The sequence below is a fragment of the Neofelis nebulosa genome, chromosome 5, assembly GCF_028018385.1.
Source record: "Neofelis nebulosa isolate mNeoNeb1 chromosome 5, mNeoNeb1.pri, whole genome shotgun sequence".
NCBI classification, from domain to species: domain Eukaryota; kingdom Metazoa; phylum Chordata; class Mammalia; order Carnivora; family Felidae; genus Neofelis; species Neofelis nebulosa.
In genome coordinates, this window is record NC_080786.1 from 30,939,597 (window position 1) to 30,963,534 (window position 23,938).

The window sequence follows — 23,938 nt, forward strand, 5'->3', positions numbered from 1 at the left end:
TGTCTGGGCAGGGGGTGACTGAGGAGAAGCTAGTGTGGCACCTCCATCAGCTGAGGCCACCAGGGCCGGGTAGAGCCAAAGCCCATCCTTCAGAAGGGCCTTTGGGTGGGAGACAGGCATCCGGCCCAGTCCCAATGGGTGTAGCTGAGGACCTTGGGCCATGAGAGACTCTGCTCCACACCAGGACCAAACTTGAGACATAACAACAACTGCTGTTTGAGGGTCAACAGCAGCTTGTCAGTGGCCGGGAGAAGTGCTGGGTATGAATACTACCTCATTGGCTCCACACAAATACCTTGTATGAGGTGTGGGTGCTCTTATCTTCATTTAGTGGATGGCTGAGCATGAGCTGCAGGGGCCTGAGCACCTTGCTCAAGGTCAGACACCTGGATAGCGCTGGAGCTGGGACTCACACCCAAGTGTGTCTTATTCCAGTCCCATGTGATCAGGACTCTGCCACTCTGCAGGTGGCTGCCTCCCGTGTGCCTGGCTGCAGGACCTGGCTTGAGAGGTACAGGAGATGCGGTGCTGCCTATCCTGGGTTACTGATGTGAGCCCTGAGGATCGTAGAGGCCTGGCCGGAACACATGGGGGCCCAGAGAGGTGGCGGAGGGGAGATGAATGAAGCGGCTGTTTACCAGGGTTTGCATGGGGGAAGCACAGCACCAAGGAAGGCAGAGCACTTAGAGACCAGTAGCGATGGGGCACCTTTCCCACCCGCAGCCTGAAGGCAAGGTGGGGGCCCTGTTAGCAGACCCAGGCTGTAGGAAAGGGCCACCAGCCTCTGCATGCTCTGCAGGGAGGAGCCAGGGATGTGCCTTAGCCCTGCACTCCCCACACCCTCCTGGCTCCTGTGCTGAGGGGCCCGGCTGATGCCCCTATACAGGTCTCTAAAGGTCTGCCTTCTGGGACAGAACGAGAAGGAGAAGGGTGGCCAGTGGATCTGGAGGAGAGCAAATGAAGACTGTTTCTTACCTGTTAGAAAGGATGTCTGAAGGAGACACCGGCCTTGTCTTTGTCTGTATTTGCCAAGCTTCCCATGCGGGACCTGAGTATTTGTTAGAGGAAAGCTTACAGCTTTATTTCCTGGCAACTTACCCTTCTGTTACAGATTAAACTGTGCCCCTCCCCTCTGCCAAAAGAAAGGTGTGTGGAAGTCCTAATGCCCAGTACTCTCACATTGTGATGTTATTTGGAAATAGGGTTGTTGTGGATATAGTTGGTTAAAATGAAGTCATGTCGAAGTGGGATGGGCCCCTAATCTAACATGACTGGTGTCCTTGTGAGAGAGTCACATGAAGACAGAGACACACGGGGAACAGTATGCGCCGCAAAAACAGACATATGATGCAGCTGCAAGCCAGGGAGCACCAAAGTTTGCCAGGATACCACCAGAAGCTAGGAAGGATTCTCCCCTACAGGTTACAGAGAGGGCATGGCCCTCATGACTCCCTGATTTTGGACGTTGCGCTTCCAGAACTGAGATAATACAAGTCTGTTTCAGGCCACCCAGGTTGTGGTACTTTGTTGCAGCCCTAGGAAACAAATATGTCTCCTAAAGCAATTTCCGTGTTTTATTAGCAAAAAGCATTTGCGAGGTACAAGTGTATGCACGGCTAAGTCACCAGAGGACCAAGCCAAACCTGGGTATTCAGGAGGCAGAGTTTCCCTTTGGTGTTTGGCCATGTTTCTTAGAGACCACTCTAACAATTAGGAGCCAGAAGTGACCCTCTGAGGCCAGAGAAGAGAGGAAATTCTCTCGAGCCGTATACCAAGTCTGAGGCCAGGCTGGGCAGAGAAGGCAGCCCATGTGAGGCTTATCTCCAGCCCGATCCAGCTCCACAACTGAACAGCTCATGTCCCGTCCCCATGCTCTGGTCTGTTGCCCTGTGAGCCTCAGCAGTGCCCTTGGAGGGAGGGAAATCAGAAGCAGGACTCTGGGCCTCATGCTTGTTCTCGGGCTGTGCCCTGTGTGGACCAAGCACAGATGGAGACCTGTCCCAACTCCTTGAGGCACACTGCTGTGCTGTGCCCCACCTTCCTTCTATGTACGGTAATTGACTGCACCTTGGAACAGAAAGAGAAAGGTGTGTGTTGCCGGTTGGGGGTGGGGTGGGGGTACTGCACTGATCTGTGCATTCCTTAAAAGAGCAAATTTCACAGTTTGTAATTTATCATTTAAATGCCTGTTCTGACTCATTCAGTCCATCAGTCAGCAGATGGGTAGGACCAGCTCATCTGTTTACTCGGTGTTGTCTCTCGTCCCCACTGGCCACTACGACACATCCAACAGTGGCAACCTCTCTAATCATAGCTTCTCTTACCTAGCATTTTACACTTGGCAAAGAGAGTAAAGAAGTGTTAGTCCAATGGGTATCATTAATGATGTGCAGAGCCTCTCTCGGCCTGGGCTGGCTGGCTCATGGATGCAGGCGGGAATGCCTCTACCTGTGAAGATCAGGCTTTGACACTCAGAAGAGATTTGCTTTGCTTGTCAGTTGGTAACCCAGGACTCCAGAGTTGACTGAGCGTTTTGCTTAGTGTGGCCATATTGCTTCCAAACCGTTTACATTGGCACCAGATGGCTGGGATGGGAGCTTCTGTTGAGACGTCGTTGAGGAGGCGGTTGCTGTGGTCCCAGTGTTCGGGGGCGAAGCCCCGGATCAGAGAGGTTGCTGAGAATGGAAAGAGGTGTACAGATCAGTGCTGCAGAAGGTGCTGAAGAGAAAGAGTCCCCGTGGTGTGGCGAATGATCTGATGAGACTCGGGGGGGGAACAGGGAATCGAAGCTAAATGCCTCTGAGGCTTCTCTCCTGGGCTCCAGGGAAGGGTGGCAGGAAAGTTTGGGCAGGAACCGTGTGCACAAGAGGAGACATGGAGAGATTTACATGGGCTGGACACATGGGATGGGATGTGAAAGGCTTCCTTAGAATGCTTGCTTGCTTTAACTAACCTTTTGTATCTGTGCAGAGCCCGGGCCGGTTGTGCCAGAATGTGGGCCCTTGAGGCTGGTTGGTATCCTCAACAGTTCATATTCAACCACTTCACCCCAAACCCAGAGCCGGCAAAGCCTCTCTCTCCCCTGGTCCAAGGAAGCAGCTTGAGGCCAAGTCAGAGGCCAGAGGCGTAGGGATGAGATTACAGGGAGGCTGGCCTGAATTGGCAGCAGGAGGTATGGGTGTGGTGTGAAGCTGAGGGTTAGACGCTGTTGGTTCTGGGACCCTGTCTCAAAGACTGAGGATTGGGAGGGGAGCCACGGGGGCATCGTTCAGAAATTCTGTGACAACAGGCTGGCTTGCCCGGTGAGCACAGCACGTGGAGACAGGACACAGCCCTGAGGAAGGTCGGGGAAAAGAACTACAAAGGACTCTGCAGGGAGGCCAGGCTGAGTCCTTGGCAGGCTGCTGTGATGGACAGAGCAGGGCCAGGGTGGGAGCACCACAGGAGCCTGAGGTGGTGGCTGAGGGGTGTGAGCTCCAGGGGGTGCTCAGACTACTTGCTGAGTCCAGGTCTGGAGGGTAGCACGGGCCTCCCCGGAAAGGCAGAGGGCCTCGCCGTGGTCAGAGGTGCCCAGCACATTCTGGTCCCTCCGCACTCAGGATGTGGGAGTGGGGGCGACTGTGTGATACACAGACTATTCCTGCCGGTATGAACTCAGTCTTAGGGCAGGTGTGTGTGTGTGTGTGTGTGTGTGTGTGTGTGTGTGTGTGTGTAGGTGTAAGTATATGGGGTGGTGATCCCTGTGCTTTCATCAGCTAGGGGATGGGAAAGGAAGGAGGAAGTGCCAGCTGTGTGCCAGGCTCCAGTACCCCTGTCATTTTATTCACTGCTCACAACTCTCCCTGGGATTCCCCTTTCCTGCCATTCAGAAGCTGTAAATGCAGATTTACCTGCATGGTTATTTGATTAATTTCTGTTTTCCTGCTTGCCTGCAAGCTCCCTGAGGGGTGGGATGTCTGTCTGTCCCCTGTTCTGTCTCTAACGCCTGAACAAAGCTCATTCTGCCTGCGGGAGTGGCTCAGACAGCCTTTGCTGAATGGATACCGGAGTCACTTCATACCACCCTGTTTCAGACCTCTTCCAACCATCCTGAGCCCTTGTGAAGGCTCAGGGAGGGAGTTGGGGCTGCAGTGAGCTGCCCCTCGACTCAGTGCATTGATATAATAACAGCTTGCTTCTTGCAACTACACCTGGTGTGGCTTCTAGCTTCAGCAGTTCTGTGGGCCCCGGAGGGCAGCCCAGGGCAATGACTGCATGGTTGTGCTGGCCCTCCTCTGCTTGGAAGGTCCACAGACTCGCCTTATCGGATGCACACAAGGCACTGCTCCGAGACGGCCTGGAAGCCCCGATTCCATCTGTATATGTTGTCGTATATTGTTACCACCACGGAAGGACGTTGTAAATATTTTCAGCTGAATGTCTGATTAATGTCTCTCCAAAAAGAATGGCAGAGCTGTAAGGAGAGGGTTTATTTATCTCTCTTTCATCATGATGGGTATCTAATTCATCCCAAATGTCAATACATCCCGAGGTGCCAATCCAGACAGAGACGGGAGCCGCCTGCAGAGCCAGGCAGCAGCCGCCTCTTCCTCCTTGCAGGGGCTCTGACCTGGCCCTTCACCCGGACCTCTGGGCACTGGCCCCCACAGTTGGAGGGGGCACCCTGAGGGTTTCTGTATCGAAGCCACTTCAAGGAGATTGTTCCTTGGGAAACTGGGGTCTCTCTGCCAGGCTTCTCATGTGCCTGGGTTCTCAGGTTCTTGCCAGTCCAGCCAACTCTTGCCAGAGGCCCCCTTCTGTCTCCCCTCATGGCCTCCCCTCTCCTCTTGCTCAGTCTTCCTCACCCTCTTGTATGTTTGGGGTGGCTCCCACTTGGTTCCAATCCACCTGTTTCTGCCACTGCCCTTGTTGCCCCTGGGGAGTCACTCCATCATCTCTGTCCCAAGGGCCAGGTGGAGCTCTCCATCCTCCCCTCCCCACCACTGCTCACCACTGTCCAGGAGACTGCAGCATCTCCTTTTGCCTCCACGCAGTGTGAGTCTCTCATTCTCCCTGTTGGGATGGGCCCACTCATTCCCCATGTGCAGAAGAACCCCATTCATTCCCTTGAATTTCTGTCTCCTTCTCATGGCCTCGGCCAGAATAGGATGCCAAGTGTAATTTTTTGCTTCTTGTCCGTCCCTGGACTAGATCACGAGTCTTTCCAGGGCACCCACCTCTCTGATTTGCTGCTGTATCCTCAACCTGTTCCTCGTTGGTCTTTACAATAATGCAAGGAAGAAGGTAGACAAGATATTATTAGATATTTAATATCGTTAAGTCTTACAGATCTCTTATAGGTGTCTTACAGATAGCACCTTTAGGGTTTTTGCCTAGCAAAGGAAACTGCAGCTTGGAGTGATTAAGTGGTAATAATAACAATAGCATATGATTTGCAGTGCTTTATCTCCCCCTACCTCCCCACTCCCCCCACCCCAGTCCTGTGTATTGGAAAACTCTAGCCCCATTCTGCAGATGAAGAAGGAAGGAGGGAGTGATGACTGAGTGAGGGATGTGGGGGAGAGGGAGGGAAAGAAAGAAAGAGAAAGGAGGGAGAGAATGGGACAGAGAGCGAGTCGTGGAGGTGGGATCCCGACTCAGTCCGCCTACAGCATCACCGCCTCTTCCCCTCTCCAGCATTCCTCCCTGCCGTGGGCAGTGAGGACATGCTCCCAGAGGGCAGAGGCCAGGCGGTGGGTGTGAGTTCCAGAGTTGCATCCCCTGTAGGCATCAGATCTGACAGCAACACATGCACCTCCAGCTGGTTGGTCCCCACGCCACTGTTTGAGAGCAGAAGTGATGGTAAATATTTAATTGTGCTTCCACCATAACTTTCTGCCAGAGCTCTCAATATGCTTTATAAATGCAAATGAGTGCTCTTTTCCTCTCCAGGGATATGTAAACCTCCTCAAATCACTTTTATTCAGCCCCCACCAGAATGTAATGCCATAATCAGGAGCGCTCTGTGCCAGAAAAGAAACTGCCCTTAATCATATCGAGTGGATGGTTTATGGTTTTGTGGTCTTCTGTCTCCACGGCGGGCAGGATGCAGGGAAATGGATTCCTCTTGCTGCAACTTCTGTCCAGTAGGGTGGATGGAAAACATTATTTAGAAATAGTTTCAATTATAGCCCTTGAGCAGGCGACTATGAATAAAATGAAGTCTTAGATTATATTAATGGGACTAACAGAACACACTAGTCCTTGGAAGCTTTAGGAATGAGGCTGATTCTTATTTTTGATTCTGGACTCGGTTTCCCTTGCTGCCTGCGTCCTCTGCCTGTCCATCACTACTTCACCTCGATCCTGAAGTTAAGGCGGGGTGATGCATGATTCTGGCGGCTGTTGTGGCTTCTTGGGTTTATGAGCAAGGCCCCCACCCTTACCCCAGGGCCACAGTAGAGCCCCTGGAAGCCCAGATCAGCCTGGTAGGGAGCACCCTGAGGTTTGAAGCTATAGTGTCAGGGTGGGAGGCTGTGTGGCCTTGTAGAAAGTACTGCACCTTTATGTGCCATGGTCTCCAACTCTGTCAAATGGGTTCACTGGCCCCTGTTCAGGGCCACCTGGCAGAGCCATTTAAATCATAGAGATAAATTTCTCCAGAGCCTCATAGAGTGTCTTCTGAGAAGTGTTATGTAAATTTGGTGTGTCATGATCATTATTAGTGCTGTGAAGTGGAGATGAGGGGGAGAGGGAGGGTTGCTCCTGGAAGGGACCGGCCTCCCCAGCTGTCAGAAGAATTGGAGGAAAAAACAAACTTAAGAAGTCTCTTCCAGTGCTTGCCTTCCTTCAGATATGCACAGTATGACTCTCAACGCAAACCCAAGCTCAGACGGGCGAGAAAATACAGCTTTATTTACTTTATCCCCTTGATTTGGTGTTTGAGCCCCCATTCCCCTGGGGTGGCAGAAATGTAATTTAGGTTACACGTAGGCTGTATGGTGCCAAGTTGTGGAGGAAGCTGCCTCAATGCCTCTGTTAGCTCCTGTCCACACTGGCACCCATCGAGACACCCCACACCCCATGTGACCCTTGCCTATAGTCCATGCAGGTCACCACTGGGTCGTTCTGGGTCCCCTTCATTAGTCCTGATGGGACCTAAGGCTCCCTCTGCTCTGTCCATGCCATGTCAGCCTGGTGGGTCACTCACTGCTGCATCCCACACTGGAAAGAATGCTGCATGTCCAAGGCCCTGTCCCCTCCACAGACTCCTACCATCCCTTCTCTGGGATTGGATACCAGGAGACAAGAGCATAGGGAACCCGTTTTCTCAACCAACACTACCCCTCACTTATCACTTCGATTTTCATTCCTCCCACCTGCCCATAGGGGGATTGCTTCCCAAATCTTTGGCTTATGCCAGGAGTCCTTCTGTTTCTTGAGGGGCCCACCATTTTGTAACTGTACATTCTGCATTCATATCTCCCATCTCCTGCCTGAAGCAGTGAACACAGAATGGCTGTTCACATGGGGCATAGGAGCGTTCAGGAAAAAAAGGAAACCGAGGAGGGGGAAGCCAAAACAGCTGATGTTTATTTCCCCCTCCTTGGTTGGTTGAGCACCTAATGCACTGGGCCTATTCCTCTGATACATGTCCTGGGAAATCCAGGTGGATGAGACACTTCCACCAGCCTAACCAGCACCATGGTGTGAATTTAAAAAGGTGCCCCTCTGCAACTACTGTACATCCACATGACAAAAACAATTGTACGTTTGATTCACCTTGCACCTTATGCAAAAATTAACTCCAAGTAGATCACATACCCAGGTAGGAGGAAAAAATCTTTGTGACCTTGGGTCAGGCAAAGATTTCTCAGTATGACACCCAACCATAAAATAAAACATTGATAAGCTGGATTTCATGAAAATTTACAACTTCTGCTTTTTGAAACACACTGTTAAAAGAAAGAACATACAAACTGCAGAGTAGGAGAAAATATTTACAAAGCATATATCTGATAGAGGACTTGCATCCAGAATATATAAAGAACTCTCCAAATTCAATAATAAGAAAGTAAAAAATCATAAAATATTGAACACACTTCACTAAATAAGATATGCCAATGGCAACTTGGCACGTGAAAGGATGTTTAGCGTCATTCATCATTAAGGAAATGAAAATTAAAACCACAATGAGCTACTGCTACATACTTATGAAAATGGCCCAAATTAGAAATGACCCACAATGGCAAGTTGGTGAGGATGTGGAGGAACTGGAATGCTCATACACTCTCATGTATAGCCCCAAACTGGAAACAACAGGTGAATGAGTAGGCAGACTCAGTGTGACCATACAGTAGAATATTACTCAGCAATAAAAAGGGATGGACTGCTGATGTACACAACATGATCAGTCTTTTTAAAAAAAGTTTTACTTATTTATTTTTGAGAGAGACAGAGCAGGGGAGGGGCAGAAAGAGAGAGGGAGACAGAAAATCCCATGCAGGCTCTACACTGTCAGTGCAGAGCCTGATGCGGTTCTCAAACTCACGGACCATGAGATCATGACCTGACCCAAAATCAAGAGCCAGATGCTCAACCGACTGAGCACCGGGGACCCAGGTGTCCCCACAACATGATCAGTCTAAAATAGTTATGCTAAGTGAAAGAAGCCAGATTAAAAAATAGTATATGCTATATGATTCCATTTACATAAAATTGTAGAGAATGCCAGTTAATCTATAAAAAGGAAAATCAGTCATTGCCTAGGGACAGTGATAGGGTGGGGCAGGGACAAGGGAAGGAAGGTTTACAAAGGGACAAGGGCACTTCTGGAATTATAGATATGTTTATTATCTTGATTGTGGTGATGGTTCCCCGTGTAAATATATGTCAAAACTTATCAAATTGTATGCCTTAGCTACATGCAATTTATTGTACGTCATTTCTACCTCAATAAAACTGCTGAAAAAACACCCAAAGAGGATTTTGGCTTTGCTGATCAGGAGCTTATGATCAGGCTTTTGGGAAGTAGTTTCCATTGAGAAGTATGGGCTGACAGCAGTCAATAATGGACTGATGAGCAAAAAAGAAAAAGGCACCTTGTTTTCAGGACACTTTACTGCTATCTGCCAGAAAACAGTTCTCATAAATAGTAAGTCTGTGGTCACTCTGTGCCTGATGATCTTGGTGTGTGCACTGGAGCTGCTGCAGCGGCTCCCAGGAGCTCACAGCTGGAGCCACAGTGTCTCTTTCTCTTACTGGCCACAAGGATAGGTGAATAGGAAGCAGGCTGCAGGGACATGACAGGTGCATTTGTGTGAGCCCCTTGTAGAGTCTTGGAGAAGGGGGTGACATGTATCTAGGTCCAGGGTCAAAGGGGCCTGCAGGGAGGCTGAGTCTTGGGAGGGTGGTTGGGGGCCAGGGGAATTTATGGGAAATTATCCAAGGGTGTCAACTTGGATGCCTGAAAGGGAGGCGGAGGAGAGTGGTGGGGAGAAATGGGTACAGACAGACGAGGTTGGAGACGCAACCCAGTGGGGAGGAAGACGGCAGAAAGACATGGCTCAGGAAGGCCAAGAAGGAAGTAAATTGGCCACTGAGTTGGCATGGCCCTTGAAGAGCCTGTGGACAAGTACAGTGGGAAGAAGCCGTGTCTGGGGATAAAGTGGTGGGTGGACAAATGACTTCATCCCACACAGGGGGCTTTCAGTCTTTCAGGGAGAGACCAATGAATGTAGCATCAGGATACGTAAGCTGTGGCATCTGACAGACTTCCCTTCTCTGAGCCTTAGGCTTCACAGAGGGCCCAAGGCTCCTAATATAGACATTTACAGTTATAAGTAACCTTATGAACATAAGGGCCACTGCCTAGAAATCCTTCTGACTCATCAGATTTTCTCTTTTGACCCACAGAAACCTTAATGGACACCAGAACGGCTACCGCAGAGCTGGGCTGGACAGCCAATCCTGCGTCAGGGGTGAGTGTCAACCATCCATCCTTCAATCCTGCTGTGCAGTCTAGGGCCTATGGGACGGCTGGGGAAACAGAGCCTGCCTACAGCAGGACCTTTGTGGGGGGAATGTAGATGTGAGTGGCTGTGTCCTCTGCCCATCCACAAAGAGGCAGCACTGAAGATCTTTGGCCTGAGCTGCTCCCTGGTAAGATGATGTAGACCATCTCTGACACAGTCCTTCAGGAAGCTGGCTCCCAGGTGACTAGGGCTGTGCCTGTGTGGGAACAGGGGCAATGGCTGCCAAGAGCTGAGCACTCAGGCCAATGGCGCTGGGGTAGATCAGAGATCTGTGATGCCCACAGGGCTGCCAAGAGGCAAGGGCACGAGGAACTGGAAGTCAGAAGGGCTGAAGCTCTCTTTCACCTGGAGCTTGCCTTTGAGAGATGTTCTTGATTCATTTGTTCAGTGTTCATGTCCCTGGCCAGACCCTGTAGCCACAAGAATGGAAGAGCTCTGAGGACCTCGTGGTCTCCATGGGTGTGGGGACTGCCAAGTTCATAAACAGGCAGAAGTACATCTCTTCTTTGTGGCAGTGGAGTAATCAACAGGCAGGTGTGGCCCAGAACTTGGGATGAGGAACTTGGCAGGGACACAGGAGCCTTTGCAGAGAAGATGCATGCTAGTTGGGGTTTGCAGAGTGAGTAGGAGTTTGACAGGTTAGAGAGTCTGCAGAGATATTCCAAGTAAGGGAAATAATTGACCGGAGGCACGGGGCCATGAAAAGACATGAGACAGGAGAGTCTGTGTTTTTGGAACATGGCAGGGTGTGGACAGGGCTAAGATGGGGCTGGGGTGTGGGTTGGAACTGGGTCTGATGGCAGAGGACTATGCCTGCCATGCTGAGGAAGCATAATGGATTTTATCCTGTAGGTAGTGGACAGATCCTGGGCAGGAGAATAACATGTATTAGGCTCTTCCAGCTGTCTTCGGTGGGTGGGAAGAGTGGGATGAAAATGGGATACTTAGAGGGCAGTTGGAGCAAAGCAAAGGAAGAAGCATTGGCAGCCCTGGCAATGGATGGACTGCAGGAGGATGGAGCGGGAGATGGAGGAGGGGAGATGACGTTCAGGAGCCTGGCACGAGTGACTGATCACCAAAGGAGAGGGGCTGGGGAAGGAGTGGGCTCTTCATCCCAGCAGGGAGCCAAGTCAGCTGGGGTGGGGCTGCCCACGCCTCCTGTCTCCTTCCCTGCCTTTGGTGGCCTCTACCCCAGGGCCCCTCTACACCCTGTGGTGCGTATCATGACCAGGCCTTTCACCCACTTTTACTGTAGGGTCAGTACGAAATGGCCACTCAGGTCCCAGCAGGCTGTGCATCCTCCCCGGCTCTCACTGTCCCCACTCTATCCCAGCATTTGGAGAAACACACCCCCCGGGAGCAAGCATCCTGCCTTGGAGCAGGAAGGCAGGGATTACCAAGGGGTTGGCGTTTTCCAAAGCAGGGCCCAGAGCAGGGGCCAGTCCTGCCCACGCAGACCAAGTCCCAGTCCTGCTGAGAGCATTGTGGGCAACTAGGGAAACTCCCCTACTTCTACAAGGGACTTTATACAAAGCCTGTGAGGCAGCACCTCTTCATGTTGCTGGATATTAAGAACCTGCCACTCTTTTACAAATTACGTTATTGTTTGAAGGCCTGTGCTTTCACAAAGTATCAACATGATTTATGGCGAATTTTCCCTGTGATTTTTGTACACCTGTGTTCTTTAAACTTCTGCTCTCCTTTCCCAAGGAAGATTGTCCTTTAGGAAAATACTCAAAGTCAAGTGATGCCCTTTAGAGACAGCAGCTGCCGGGCTGCTCTGTGCTTGTCTTCCCACTGGTTAGCAGCCAAGGTTCAGCTGCCTTCCTCCACACCCTTACAGCCAGGTAGCTCTGCTTTAGGTGCCCTGAGCAGCCTCAGAGCCTGCCTGGTTTATAGTGAGTGGCTGGAGGGTCAGGCTGACCCTAGCCTGGGTCGAGAGGGAAGAGCAAGGACCATGCTTCCATCCCAAACCTCTCCTCCTCCCCCTCTGTTATCATCCTGGATAGTTGCCCCTGATTCTGTGAATACCCCAGTGGCTCCCAAGTGTGTGTCCCTAGCCCATCCTCCATTGGATGCTCATGGGCATGCCAGTCTAAGCCTGGCCCAAGCAGAATTCAACCCCCTCCACCTCCCTCACCAAACATGAGGTCTCCATTTTAGCACATTGTAAAGACCAAACACTGGAGTGATTCTTCTTTGTCATTTCCAGGCCCATCCACACGAGCACCTTTGCTGTCCCCCTGACTGTACTGGGTCCCCATCACAGGTCCACTCAGGGCCAGAGAGCTTTCCTCAATAACACTTTTCATAGTTGCAGATTTTGCATCTTTATGTGTCAGTGTTGGATTAATTTTTATCCCCCCTAATTCTAGCTCCTCTTTGGCCATACTGTCACCTCAAAGGTAGCTGGGATTCTCCCTATTTGCTCACCGTTGGAAACTGGCACTGCCTGACTCAGCTACTTGCTGAAAGTTTCTGACCTGGGCAAGTGGGTGGATGATATGGTGCCATTCTTGGGATGGGGGACACAGGAGGAGCAGCGAGCTTGGGTGGGAAGAGGCAGAGTTCAGCATTGGACCTGTTGAGTTTGCAAGGCACCCATGGGGACGGGCTCTGCCAGAATTTGACTCATAGGCAGTGGAATCAGAAGGCAGGCAGCCTCACTGGGAAGGGAGCCTGGGGCGTGGCTGCAGTCTCCCAGAGAGCATCTGGAGGGAGATGAGGTGACAGCTTCAGATGGGTAATCTGAATTGAAATGTCAAATATAGAAAGAGGGGCCTAGAAAGGAGACTGAGAAGGTATGGCTCAGGAGGCAGGAGAAAACTAAGTGGTTCTCTCACAGGAACCAAGAATGTGTCAAGGAGTAAGAGGAGACAGAAGTGGCAAATGGTGCGGGGGCCTGGATGGGCTTAGTTACAAGGACCCTGTCGGTGACCCGTGTGGAAGGTTTCACAGGGGACAGGCATAGAAGCCAGAAAGCAAGGGTTGAAGGTCAGTGGGAAGTGAGACAATGGAGACAACACTTTGTGAAGAGGCAGGAAGACCAAACATGGGGACAGAGGGAATGGGGCTGTGGGCACATTGGCTCTTCACGGGAAGAGACTCCTGTAGAAATGGAAGTACAGAGATAAGGTGGCTACAGAGAGATGTGGGCACTCAGATTTTGTGACAGAAGCCGTGAAAAGGAAAATTATTTCAATGTTCTATCTTCTCACTGAGGTTGGAGTCCAGGTTCAGGCCCCGAGGATGGGGCGGTCTTGGGCAGCAAGTTTTAGGCGGGCAGAGCAGGTCTGAAGGCACTGCTGGTGTTGGAGATGTGGAGAGAGACTGGGTGTGTATAGAAGGAATGTGGCCTAGCTGTGGCCACAAGCCATGTGTCTGTGGTGCCCTGATCTGCAGGCCCCCTTCAGTGATCTGACCACATAGGAGGACGTGTCCTGGTAGATCGTCCTGAGGTGTGGGTGTGCAAGAACAGTAGGCCTGGAAGGGTAAGGGGCTGAGGACATTGGTGAAAGGAGGTTGGCATCTTGTATCAAGGCATCTACTCAGCAGGAAGAAATGTGACACCAGGAGGGATTGACCACTGTGACAAAGTGCAGGGGCCCAGATGGAGGTCTCAGTAAGACTGGAGGAGGACCACAGGCTACAGCCTTGAGGCAGGGCTTGGATTTAGGATATGCAGAGTACTTCTGGGTGGTAAAGAGGTCCAGGGAACAGACGGGATTGAGGTCAAGTATTTGAGAAGCCAGGGGGCTGGGTGGGTGACCACATCTTCCTGGGACCCACTGAGGATGAGACACTCCCCACCCCCACCCCCAAAAGGGGGAAGAGGCCTCAGATCCTCTCTGCAGTCGTGATACTATGCATGCATGCCTAAAATGGAAAAGGGTGGACTGGCATTGTTCCGGTAGCCTGGGGGTCCCCAGCGAACTGAGTTTGTCTTGACCAGAAGAAGCCTAATTCTGCCAGGGGGCCCAACTGGCATTCCAATGAACCCTACCCACAGTGCACAGCCTGTGAGGTGGCTCCCCAGAGAGAGGCCATGGGACTCTTCCTTTTATGGGGCTCCCTGGATGTCTTCACAGCTGTGCTTGAGAACCACCAGTTGTGGGAAGGCGTTGGACCGCCCACCCACACACAGCCCACAAATTGTTTTCAGTTCTATTGCTGGAAAGTGGATCATAATATTCCATGTCAAACACAGAAAGTATTTGTGCCCAAATGAAAACTGTTGCTTTATGATCTAATTGTAGCTTTAATTCAAAGCCTTTAGATTTAACCTGAATAGAGGCCACCTGGTGAGTAGAGGGAGAACGTGACATTTATCCAGTAACAAATGCCAGGGAGGAGCTTAGCTGCCCACCAAAGGGCATCCCAGGGACCCTCACTGGTGACACGTGTGACCTTGGGCTGGCTTCATAGATCTCTCCCAAACCCTTGCTTCCAGCCCTGCTACAAAATGTTCCCTGACCTTCACATTTCAGGGCCTCTGGGCAGTGGGGGTGTTCAGGGAGGCCTCATGGTAGACACTCAGTAAGTGGTGGTCTTTATGGCTACCCCTCTCACCAATCTACCCCCCCCCCCATTTCTGGATGCTTCCTGGCCCTCCCTACTCTTTTCCTTCCCCCCTCCCTTCCTGCATCACTCCCTGCCCCTCAGGTATCAGCTCTGTACTCACCCCCTAGGGGAGCCCTCCTGGATCCTTCTCTCCACCAGGGCTCACTAGGTGCTCTCTTCTTGAAGCCCAGACGGCTTGATGCAGACTTCTGACACACTGTCCATCGCTCTGTGAGCTAACCAGATATTGGTGTGGTCTCCCCCGCTGGCCAGAGGATGAAACAGCCTTATCTCTGTATTCCTGGTGCCCAGCACCAGCCCGGCAGGAGACAGGCCCCAATAAATGTTTGTTGACCAAATAAACGAGGAAGGTCCAGAGCATTCCTGATACTTCTTGCATCTCCAACCCAGGGTTCTGAACATAAGAGATGTTCAATTTTGGTTTATTGTAGCCCAATGAAATACTTGTTTTAGGCCTCTCAATACCCAATTGGTTGTCATTATCTTTTCAAAGAGCTTACTTAGTGATGCAGATGGTGCCACCTGTCCTGAAATAAGCCTGACAAAGGAGACCTGGACACCCAGGGGAAGGTGCCACTTGCTTTCAGGTGCTGCCTATGATGGGTTAGAAAAACAAGCCTAGGTCCCTCTGATAGTGAGGCTTATTCCACTCACTTATTGGAAATCCAGCCCCAGAGCTCTTTCACTTTCCATGAGTTTTGCCAGGGCTCACTGGCTCTGTGCACCTGGGCTGCCCATGGGCTCTGTGTGTGTAGGTTTCTGTGTCTGTGGGCCATGTGGCCTAAGTGTAAACATCTACCTCAGTTATCTGCAAAGAGTGCTCCCTGGGCTTCCAGATTCCAGCTGCATCTGCACTGCCCTTGGGAACCACCTTCCTGGCCTGCTACAAAGTCTGGTCATTACTTCAGTATTGGTAAATCCTTATCATGGGAAGGGGAATTTGATGGTGGCAAGATAGAAAAGGATTCCAGAGCCAAGCCTATGGGCCTTGAGGATGAGCAAGCTGGGTGTGTGTGTGCCTGTGCTCTGTGCATGTGTGTAAATGTATATATGTGTGTATATGTTCATATGTGTATGTATGTGTGTCTGTGGAAGTATACATGTGTATGTATATATATATATATATATATATATATATATATATATACATACGGGCATCTGTGTATATATGTTGTTTGTGTGTATATATACATGTGCATCTGTATATATGTGTGTGTATATGTGTCTATATGTGTATGTATGTGTATATGTGTGAATATTCATGTCTCTGTGTATGTATGTGTCCATATATATGTCTATATATGTATATGTGTATATATATGGTCACCTGTATATGTGTCTATGTGGTCATCTGTGCATATATGTGAGTGTATATTTGCATATATATGTGCGTATGTATATATGTATGTTGGGGGGGAGTTAAATGAGTTTATTTCATTTCATGCCCCTGTGGGCAGTTCCTAGAGTTCTGGAAATATCTTAAATGATGGGAGGGTTATTGGACTTAGTGGCAGAGCTTCCAGAGGAGGCCCCTGTGAAGGGAATAACACTCATTTGAATGCGTGTGTCTGGTAAACTGATTCATTAGCTCCCAACACCAGATGCACGTCCATGAGAACAGACACACGAGGGCCTCACCGCCACTACTTAGTGTCCACATGTGGACCTTCCTGGACACTTGGCAGTCCCTGGCTGCCTCCCTGCTTGCTGTCAGTCAGTCCTCCAGGCACCCCTGCCAGCTGCCCTTATCATGGGAATAAGGAAAGCATGGTCAGGAGAGAAATTTGCTCTTATAACACCCCATTTATTCCAAGGCCATGCAAAATCAATTGAAATTTGTCTGATGGATGAGAAGTTATAGAGGAGCCCTGAAGGCTCCAGGCCTTGGCATCAAATAAACTGGCTCCCATTCAGCTCTGCAGCTCCCTGGCTGTGTGATGTTGGGCTGGGCATTAAGACTCTTTCAGCCCCAGTTTCCCCCTCTCCTCAGTGGGGCAAGGTTGGCACCTCCTCATACATGAAACACTTCAGTAGGACATTTTCCTCTGTAAACACTCAAGAAACATTAGCATAGTACTAGCCCTTTGGAGGGCTGGATTTTCTCTTTTCTTTATTTGATGACTCAATCATGTTAATGAAGACAGAAAAGCCTGAGCTAAATTAGGCAAATCCAAGAGAAATTTAGCTCTGGGCAAAATGATTTTGTGAATGGAGCTTTCTGGTATTTGAATTTCAGGCCTTGCTGGGGGACAGGCCAGCAAAGGGGCTTGGGGTTGGTCATCCTTTCTCAGACTGGTACCACCACCTGGGACTTGGGAGCCTTTGGCCTGATTTGGCTTGATTGCCAGAAGCCACACTTTTGTATCAGTCCGGGTTCTCTGGTGGCCAGTGACAGAAGAGCTCAACTCAGTCTTTTTTTGTTTGTTTGTTTTAATGTTTATTTAATATTTGAGAGAGAGAGAGAGAGAGAGAGAGAGAGAGAGAGAGAAACAGAGCTTGAGTGGGGGAGGGGCAGAGAGAGATGGAGACAGAATCTGAAGCAGGCTTCAGGCGCCAAGCTGTCAGCACAGAGCCCGATGCGGGTCTTGAACTCATGAACTGCAAGATCATGACGTGAGCTGAAGTCGGACACTTAACCACTGAGCCACCGGGGTGCCCCAAGCCTAACTCAGTCTTAAAGAAAGTGCCCTGGCTCATGTAACTGAATGGTATAGGGGCTGATGTGGCTTCATGTGTGGGCTGCTCCAGAGTCTAAGGATCTCTCTCTCTCCCTCTCTCTCTCTCCCTCCCCACACACCCCTGCCCATTCTCTTTTTTTCCCCATCTACTTTTTTCTCTCTCTACTCTCATGGTGCTGGTTCCCTACTGGGCCTCCTCTTGGTCCTAAGAAGTCCAGCTTCTACAACCTTGTTCATTCATATCCCCTGGGAAGAACATGCCCCTCTTGGTGGTTGCCCCAGAAGAAGCCCTGGAATTAGCTCTGAATGGGCCTGAGCAGCTTGCCTGGAATCCCATGCCTGCCTCAACTAGTTCTGCAGCCAGCAAAAGCCTAGTGCCCACTGGTCCTCCCAAATTCTGGGTCTGTCTCTGTGTTGTGCTGAGCATACCTGAACCTGGGGATAAAGGGCGAGAGGGAGTAATTCCCCAGAAAGAATTGGGATATAGGTACCAGAAGGATGAATAGATGCTAGGTAGGGAAAAATTAAATCTCATAGTGTATCACAGGCTCAGAGTGCATTATAGTCATGCACACATGATTCCTCAACAGCCCCATTTTACAGATGAGGAAACTAAGGCACAGAATCAGCTGTGAAATTACTCCCAGTCACATGGGTAGAAAGTGCCAGTGCTGATATCTCATCTCCTGCAGGCTGCTCTCCTGCTGACAACCATGGGGTACTGTCTTTCCCAATGAAACGCTGCCCACCTTGGTCTCTTCAGAGGGTGGCTCCAGAAGGAACTTCCAGGTCATGTTGCGGTGGGTTCCTCAAACTCAGACTGAGTACATGAAAGGTTTTCTCTTACAGTATGAGAGATGAGTGGTGTCCTTTCCCTGAGCTGTTAACAGGAATGAATATTGCTTTCTCCAAGGAGAGAGGCCCTGCCTCCCAGGGAGGAGGCCTCTGACCTCCCTGCTCCCTCCCCCCTTTCCTCCCCTCCCCCCACCCCCTCAGGTAAACCACTGAGATAAGTCAGAGCTCCCCACCCTGGGCCTCCCACCCACTCTTTATCTTTTTCTCTCGCTACCAAAAGGCCTGTAATTAGGAAACATTAGCAGGCTCCAAACAGCTTTCATACCTGAAACATCCTCTGTAATTGCACTCAGCAGTGCTCTTCCCTGGCTATTAATGTCACTTTTATGAAGCAATGAGGAACAAAACACCCCGAGGCACTTAAAACATTTTTTTATATAATATGCGTCTTTTAGGAATGGAAGTTTAAAATCACCTGCCTGACAGAGACAGTGATAGACAAAGGCCCCGGAGCCGTGGAGGTGGGGCCCTGGAGAGAGGAAGGTAGTCCATGAAGTGCTGGGGTGCCTGGGGCTACTCTGGGAAGAGTGTGACAGCTAGGGGCCCGTGGGCTGAGGACAGCAGGTACCCAGGGCAGGGGAGAGGTGGACCAGAGGGAGCAGCAAGGGCACCATTCTGCCCTGCTTCATCGTCTGTGATTGTGCTCTCGTGCGGCTTTTATATGAGAGCTTCGTGGGCATGTGTGGGCCTTTAACAGACAGGTGAAGAGAATGTTACAGAGGACCAGTGTTGTTGAGTAGAATGGTAATTAGTATATTGGTTGCAGAAAGAAATTGGGTCTGACTGTGTATACGTGGGGCGGGGGTGAGGTAGGGGCGGAGCAGGGAGAGAGATTGAGGGAGAGATGCTTCTTTAGCTTGCTGGATTAAAGAACTTTGGGAGTTTGTGACGGGTCACCAAAACCTGTCTGGCAGTATCTTGTTGTTCTTGGAAGGAGCTCACAGGCTCATTCTGCAGCGGAGCAGGAGATATGTCTGTCTCAGACTCTGAGAGGGAGCCCCAGAGGTCACCAAGCCCCCCTTCCCCTTCTTGGAGGCGGGCTTAACCTTCATTTGCTGGCACAGACAGGTGTTTTTCCTCTTTCCTAAAACCTTCCCCAGAAAGGCAGTCACCTCCACCACATCCCTTGTTCTAATGCTCAAAGTTTTCTGCCACTGATAGGTGAGCCTGAGGACCAACTGCCTGATGGCTGCTCTCCTCACATTGAAGGCAGGAGTCGCTCTCAGGGCTATGGAAGGAGACGGGCACCAGGACAGAGCTAGGTGGGTCAGCAGGGGCTCCTTGCCTGAATTCACAGCTCCATCACACTGGCTGCCTTGGTGAAGAAAAGAAATTGGGGAAGTCAAAGCTTTAGAAGGAAGGTGAGACAGAGCTTCGAGGCCTAGCAAAGATGAGTGAGAGGCAAATGGAAGAAGAAGGGAGGGTCAGGATGGGCAGACACAGATGTGGACCCTGAGTCTAGGTCTGCAGGGACCAGCCTGGCCTCTGTGGAAACCGAGCAGCCCTCTGATGATACCTTTGACTTTACCTCCCCTTACGGCCAAAAGCATTGGAATAATTTGGCCCCAACCCCAGTGTATAATAGTCTCCCCTTATCCACAGTTTCACTTCCGTGGTTTGAGTTACTCACAGTCAGCTGTGGTCTGGAAGCAGGTGATCCTCCTTCTGATGTATCGTTAGAAGGTCAGTAGCGGCCTAGCGCTCTGTCACAGTGCCTGCGTCATTCCCCTCACTCCGTCTCATCACGTAGACATTTTATCATCTCCCATCATCACAAGGAGGGTGAGCTCAGTACAGTAAGCTGTGTCGAGAGAGAGAAACCACATTCACGTAAGTAAGTTTTATTACAGTAGATTATTATCTATTTTATTATCAGTTCTTTTTGTGCTAACAACATTTATACATTTATAATTTAAAATTTATATTTAATTTATAAACTAAACCTTGTCCTTGGAATGTTTGCTTAGGAGAGGACCATATAGGGTTCGGTACTATTCGCAGTTTCAGGCCCCCACTGGGAGTGCTGGAACATGTCCCCCGTGGATAAGGGGGACGACTGTACTTTTGGGAGTATAAAGGAGCAGGCCCAGCATTTGGAATCAGTTGTCCTGGGCTATTTCCATTTTCCTTGAAGTTCTTTAACTTCTCTGAGCCCATTTTCTGCCTCATCACCTGGGTAATGTGACATTTTATTTATACAGTGGATGGCAGGATTAAATAGTGTTTACCTTCTTTGTAAACTCTGAAGCTCGGTCAGTAGCACTTGCCCTGACTAGTACTAGTAGTTGCAGTGACTCTTGTTTGAGGGACTTAACTTGCATAGAATTAACCGACGACGGGGGTGGGGGGTGCTGAGATGCGAGATCAGCATTCTAGCTTTTCTGTTTGGCTCTGGCATGAATGCCATCGGAGGGTGAACCTCGCTGTTAATAACCATGCTATTGTTAGTAATAGCGATAGACCACCGCTACTGCTAGTCACCCATCATTAAGTACCAGCTGCATACCAGGCACTGAAATTACTTGTATGACCTCACTGGATTTTCACCAGGACCCTGCAAGCCAGGTGGTATTTCTCCCATTTTACAGAGCAGACATTGAGGCTGAAGGCAATTACCCAGAATCATAGGACTGCTTAGAGGTTTCACTGAGGCTGACCCCAGGCCAATCTGGACACAAAGCTTAACTCTTCTTCTTTTTTTTTTTTTAATGTTTATTTATTTTATTTATTTATTTTGAGAGAGAGAGAATCCCAAGGAGGCTCCACGCTGTCAGCAGGGAGCCCAACATGGGGGCTCAGTCTCGGGAACTGTGAGATCATGACCTAAGCCGACATCAAGGGTCAGATGTTCAACCGACTGAGCCACCAGGCACCCCCCACAAAGCTTAGCTTACTCTTGTACCTCTGCTCCTGAAGATGTGTTAGGAAGGGATCTCAGAGTCATATGTCATTGAGAAACTGGAGAACAGGGGTGAGGTAAAAGTTTCCTTGTTTTCTACAAAGGGAAAAGGTAGATTTGAAACCCATGTGCTAGTGAGTAGTGCACATTTTAAGCACCCCATGAATTTATTTTTAAATGTTTATTTATTTTTGAGAGAGAGATCACCAGCGGGGGAGGTGCAGAAAGAAAGTGGGATAGGGGATCCAAAGTGGGCTCTGCGCTGACAGCAGAGAGCCAGATGTGGGGCTCCGACTCAGGAACCGTGAGATCATGACCTGAGCTGAAGTCGGATGCTCAACCAACTGAGCCACCCAGGTCTCCCCCTGCTGTGAATTGTTTTTTAAAGCAAGCTGTATGGGAAGAGGTGGAACAGACGGTTTGTGACATATGGGGCTCAGGGTCCAGGAGGACTTGGAGGAGGACCAGGTAAGGGCTGGCTGGGATCCAGAGGAGGGCACAGGTCGTCCCTGGGGATGGCTGGCTCTAGGCGAAGATGGAGGAGCCTGGGGGTCAGCTTCCACCCCCAGGCCTTGGCAAATATTCAGGAAGTGAGGACTCTAGGAAGGGAGACACGTGAGGGGATGGGCTCTAGTGAGTTGCTTTGTCCCATCCAGTGGCCTCTTGTCACTTCTGTAGAAGCAGCGCCCGCTCCACTTGAGATGCTGTTCTGCCGCTCTCATGGCAGGGAGTTCTAGTCATGGCACATCCTCACCTCCGTGGACACACTGTCCCACTCACCACTCTGGTGGGGACAGGCATGCCCGACATTTCCCAGTGTCACAAAGGACAACCAACATGAAAGATGTTGGAGTTAAGATTTAAACTTATCCTGCCGATGGAGAGCTCTGCTGTCAAACTGACATGGTTGATGGTAATGGGCTTCATTTGCATTTATATGTGAACAGTTCATTATGCAGCCAACAAGCCCCAGGGTGACCCAGGTGGGCAGTGCCTCAGGTGGTGGGGACTTGCATGTGGCTGGTCACGTTTTTGTGGGGACTGACCATAGGATGCAGAAGCAGGAGAGGCCAGACTGAGCTGGTGGTATTTGGAGCAATCCAGGTGCAAGTCACAGGTGATGGTGGCCCCATTGTGTGCTGTGCTGGCCTGAGTACATCTGCCATCATGGGCTCATTCTGGGAGCTGAGTTTTAAAAAAAATATTGGAAAGTCTGGAGCATGCCTAGTAGAGGGTGACCAGAATGTTCGTGGACCTGGGAAACATCAGTCCAAAGACAGTCTGTAGCAAAGTCTGCGAGGCAAAGGAGTAAGATCGAAGTCCTCCCCGGGCTTCCCAGAACCACACTCTAGCAGCTGCAGTCCCAGGAAAAAAAGTCCCCTGAAGTGGGTCCTACATAGTGACCACATTCTCACAATTGGGAGGGAGTAGGCAGGATAGAGGACAGTGTGTTCTCTTTCCAGGCTCGATTTGACTTTATAGCACCCTGAGAATGGGAATTCTCCCCCACCCTGAGAATGGAACAAAGCCAAGAACTTTAGGAAGGCCAGCCTCTTCCTCCCCCCATGGCTTGCTCTCTTGTTTCCGGGGTGGCTCCAGCTGGCCACAGCCAGCCTGGCCCTCATGCAGTCAAAACTCTGTGCACTCATGCAATGAGGAACCCATTCCCCCAGGCTCTAACCCAGTGCTCCAGCCCAGCCCCAGCCTGGCCCCCTCTGTGCGTTCTGAGCAGAGATGGCTCCAAGCTGCTAGGAAAAGTCATCAGTTTCTCCTGGTGGTAACTCTGCTCCTCGGCGGTGGAACCCAGATCTGGGCAGAGCAGGATTAGGCAGCTGGGGCCTGGGGCCCTGCAGCTCCCGCCCCTGCCTTGTTCGACAAGGCCTTGTTGGACAGCAGCGAGGACCACATTCAATCCACAGCTTAAGATAATCACATGTGTGAGGCACTGGGATAATGACAGCTGAATACCCTGCCATGGTTGCCATAGTGACCAGCCAAGCACTGGTTCCCTCCTTTTTTTTTTTTTTCTTTCTTGTTTTCTGGGCCTCCTTGTTATAGGGCTGGCTGGTGGGGTGGGGGCTGAGTTTGGGAAATGGGAAAAAGGAGGAAAGGGGGAGGGGAGCCCCAAGAGGGGCAGCCCATTATACTCTCTTTAAATACCCCAGCTGGAGGTGTTTTAAATCCCAACAGAGACAGAGAGAAACAGTGTCTTAATCCCTAGCTCCCTGTGAATTATTGAAAGAGATCTTGTCAGAAGGATGAATTTGTCACTGTTGCAGTGTCAACAGCAGCAGCAGCAGCTGTCATAATGGCTGAGGACCCCACTCCAGGCAGAGCCTGGTACGAAATGCTGCTGCCTGGTGGAAGTTCCAGTGGCCTGGGGGCTGTGGACAAGGAGCCCCCTCCGGAGGCACAATCCTGCAGTGTTTCTCCCAGCAAGCTGACGGAGACCTGGGTGTGAAGTGTGCCAGGATGCAAAGAGATGCATGCCATCTGGACCTTGGGCCCAGTCAGCCTCGCTCTCTGTTGGTGTGATCTCTGAGCAGTGAGAGGCATCACCCTGGCTGGGAAGGTGTAGAGCCCACCGGTGCTCATGAGACAATTGGTGTGTGGGCATACCTAAGGGAGGGCACACAGGCCCTACCCGGGCCACAGCCAGCACCCCCAGCCGCACACGGGCACATATATACACATATGCACGTGTGCACGTGCCAAAGATGATGCACAGGTGCAAAAAACCAGACAGCCAGGAAAGAGTCCTAGATAGTACACACCATGGAAGAAAAGCCAGGACTTTTAAGGAAAAATAACAGAACTGTGCTCAGGGAGAGACTAAGCATGTGTCTCTGGAGGGCTGATATCCATAATAACTGACTTACAGGGGTCTCTTATTCAGATTTAAGTACTTTATG

The 23,938-nt window shown here is 50.5% G+C and overlaps 1 protein-coding gene across 2 annotated transcripts in view; it reads left to right on the forward strand.

Moving 5' to 3' along the window:
- The window catches only part of EPHB1 (EPH receptor B1), a 432,844-nt gene that overhangs the window by 125,994 nt on the left and 282,912 nt on the right, over positions 1–23,938 (forward strand). For both annotated transcript variants that reach the window (XM_058729964.1, XM_058729965.1), the window contains exon 2: positions 9,895–9,959. In XM_058729964.1, the coding sequence (XP_058585947.1) occupies positions 9,895–9,959 (65 nt within the window). The remainder of the gene's footprint in view (positions 1–9,894; positions 9,960–23,938) is intronic.